Source organism: Galeopterus variegatus, unplaced genomic scaffold, assembly GCF_000696425.1.
Source record: "Galeopterus variegatus unplaced genomic scaffold, G_variegatus-3.0.2 Scaffold2642, whole genome shotgun sequence".
In the NCBI taxonomy this organism is placed as follows: domain Eukaryota; kingdom Metazoa; phylum Chordata; class Mammalia; order Dermoptera; family Cynocephalidae; genus Galeopterus; species Galeopterus variegatus.
In genome coordinates this window covers 12,496-14,600 of record NW_007728753.1, presented here as the reverse complement: position 1 = coordinate 14,600, position 2,105 = coordinate 12,496, and the positions used below count along the sequence as shown (strand labels likewise).

General features: G+C 36.0%; 1 protein-coding gene across 1 annotated transcript in view; it reads left to right on the top strand.

Moving 5' to 3' along the window:
* CRISP3 (cysteine-rich secretory protein 3) overlaps positions 1-2,105 on the top strand; it is a 12,891-nt gene that overhangs the window by 7,056 nt on the left and 3,730 nt on the right. Inside the window, exons 4-5 of the mRNA XM_008582494.1 lie at positions 122-267; positions 681-775. Coding sequence (XP_008580716.1) covers positions 122-267; positions 681-775 — 241 coding nt within the window. The remainder of the gene's footprint in view (positions 1-121; positions 268-680; positions 776-2,105) is intronic.

Below are 2,105 nucleotides of genomic sequence, written 5' to 3'. Positions count from 1 at the left end.
ACTCTGTTTGAAGAGCAGGGACTGCCTTGTGTGTGTGTGTGTGTGTGTGTGTGTGTGTGTGTCTGTATTTTGCCACTGCATGCTTTAAACCTTTCCTCGTGGATGGCCTGTTTCTTCTTAGGTTTAAGCTGTGGCGAGAATCTCTTTATGTCAAGTCGCCCCACTTCATGGTCATATGCAATCCAAAGCTGGTATGATGAGTACCGTGATTTTGCCTATGGTGTAGGGCCGAAGACTCCCAATGCAGTAATTGGACATTATACTCAGGTAAGGGGAAGAGATGAAAATCCCAATGTCATAAGTGCCCTAAAAAGAAAGATTCTCCAAATTTTGACTGATTCCAATGTTGAATTTGAGATCTCAAATGGATATAAAACAATTTTGGCATTTGGTGGGTATTTCAGCTGTGAGCTGTCATTTTTCAATAGTCTGCAGGATCTTAGTAGGGAAACTGTATTTTTCTAATAGTCTAAATAGGTAAAGTAATGAACATACATGGAAATGTAGTATTTTAAAGTTTTTTTTAGCTTAATTCAATAATTTAACTTAATATATTCATAAGGCATATGAAACAAAGTATGCCAGTAACATTCTTTTGAGTTTTCTACTTTCTACTATTAGTTTCTTGGTATTTCCTTCTTTTCCCATGTTCTCCTGTACCTTCATTGATGTGTCTGCAGGTTGTTTGGTATTCATCTTTCCTCGTTGGATGTGGAATGGCCTACTGTCCTAACTCATCTTTAAAATACTTCTATGTTTGCCAATATTGTCCTGCGTAAGTATACACTTCAGAGTTTCCTTTAAATAATGCCAAACACAACATAATATTTTTAAATTATCGTATAAAAAAATCAAACTAAAAAGTATATTTAAGTAAAAGGGAGGGAGATAAACCTTTAGAAAGGCTTTCTAAAGTTGAGATATAGTCAACCAACTTCTCAGAAAGACCATCTTTTCATTTCTAAGTATAATATTCCGAAGCTTTCTTTCCTCATGCCTAAAATGATTTGTCTTTTCTCTCACTTGCTTTTCACTAGGCTCAGGGTTACTCCGTGAGTATATGTAATTTGTGGTTCTCTAGTTTGGTATTATCAGGTTACGCTAAATTTACACACTAGAAAGTGAAAGCTTGACAGTCAGGCAAAGGGTGAAGGTGAGGTGGCAAAAGAGAAGTGATATTTCAGTGATTTCAGCCTTTTCTGCTTAACCTGCTTATCTAAAAATGGCATATTATACCATTAAGAAATGATTGAATCTTGAGCCTCAAAGGTATTTCTGAGCATATTTCAAACAGTCAAGAAAGGATAGTATCTTAAATCTTTGCCTCTCAGAATTTACCACAAAACACTTTGAAAGAACCATCCATGAAGATCTTGATTTATAGGAGAAAACCCACTCCTTCCTTAAGTAATATATTTGAGCTATACAAAAAAATTCCCATAGATATATGTTAGTTTTAATTTCTTTTCAATATTTGAAATTATTCACCACTGAAGGGAGGGGTTCCCATCAATCCAAACTTCCTATGTGATTTATTTTAAGGTTGTAGATAACTCAGGTGATGTAAGGTTTCAGTTTGAGAAATATGACCTTTAAAGTCACTTTTTAGCAAGGATCTATTGGTGTTTATTAGAGAAAATTGAAAGGCCCTAGGAGAATACATCCAAATGCCTGACCCCTATCAGGGTGCATCTGGAGTCAGGCAACTGAAGTGAAGTTGTATTAAGTAATGAGAGAAAGCAGGGGAGAGAGAACTTCCAGAGCACTTTTACATCTATTTCACAATTTGTTCAAGTGCTCACACACTCATACAGCTGTTCTCAGTGTGAACTGTTTACCTGCATTGCCTTAAACCCTTGACCCACTTGGTGCAATTGAGACTTTGATTCCCTTGTATTTTAGGTTGTAATGACCAATAGGACAATAATCACCAATGGGACAGACTAGTCATTGTAAGACCAATATACTCAGGAGATTGGTGTTAATGAAGCCCTTATTTTTCCCTAACATTCCCATTTTTGATAAACATAAAAATCTCACACAGACACCACCTCTAGACATTCCCAAACCTTCCTAAGCATAACTCTTTTCACAAACAAATACCA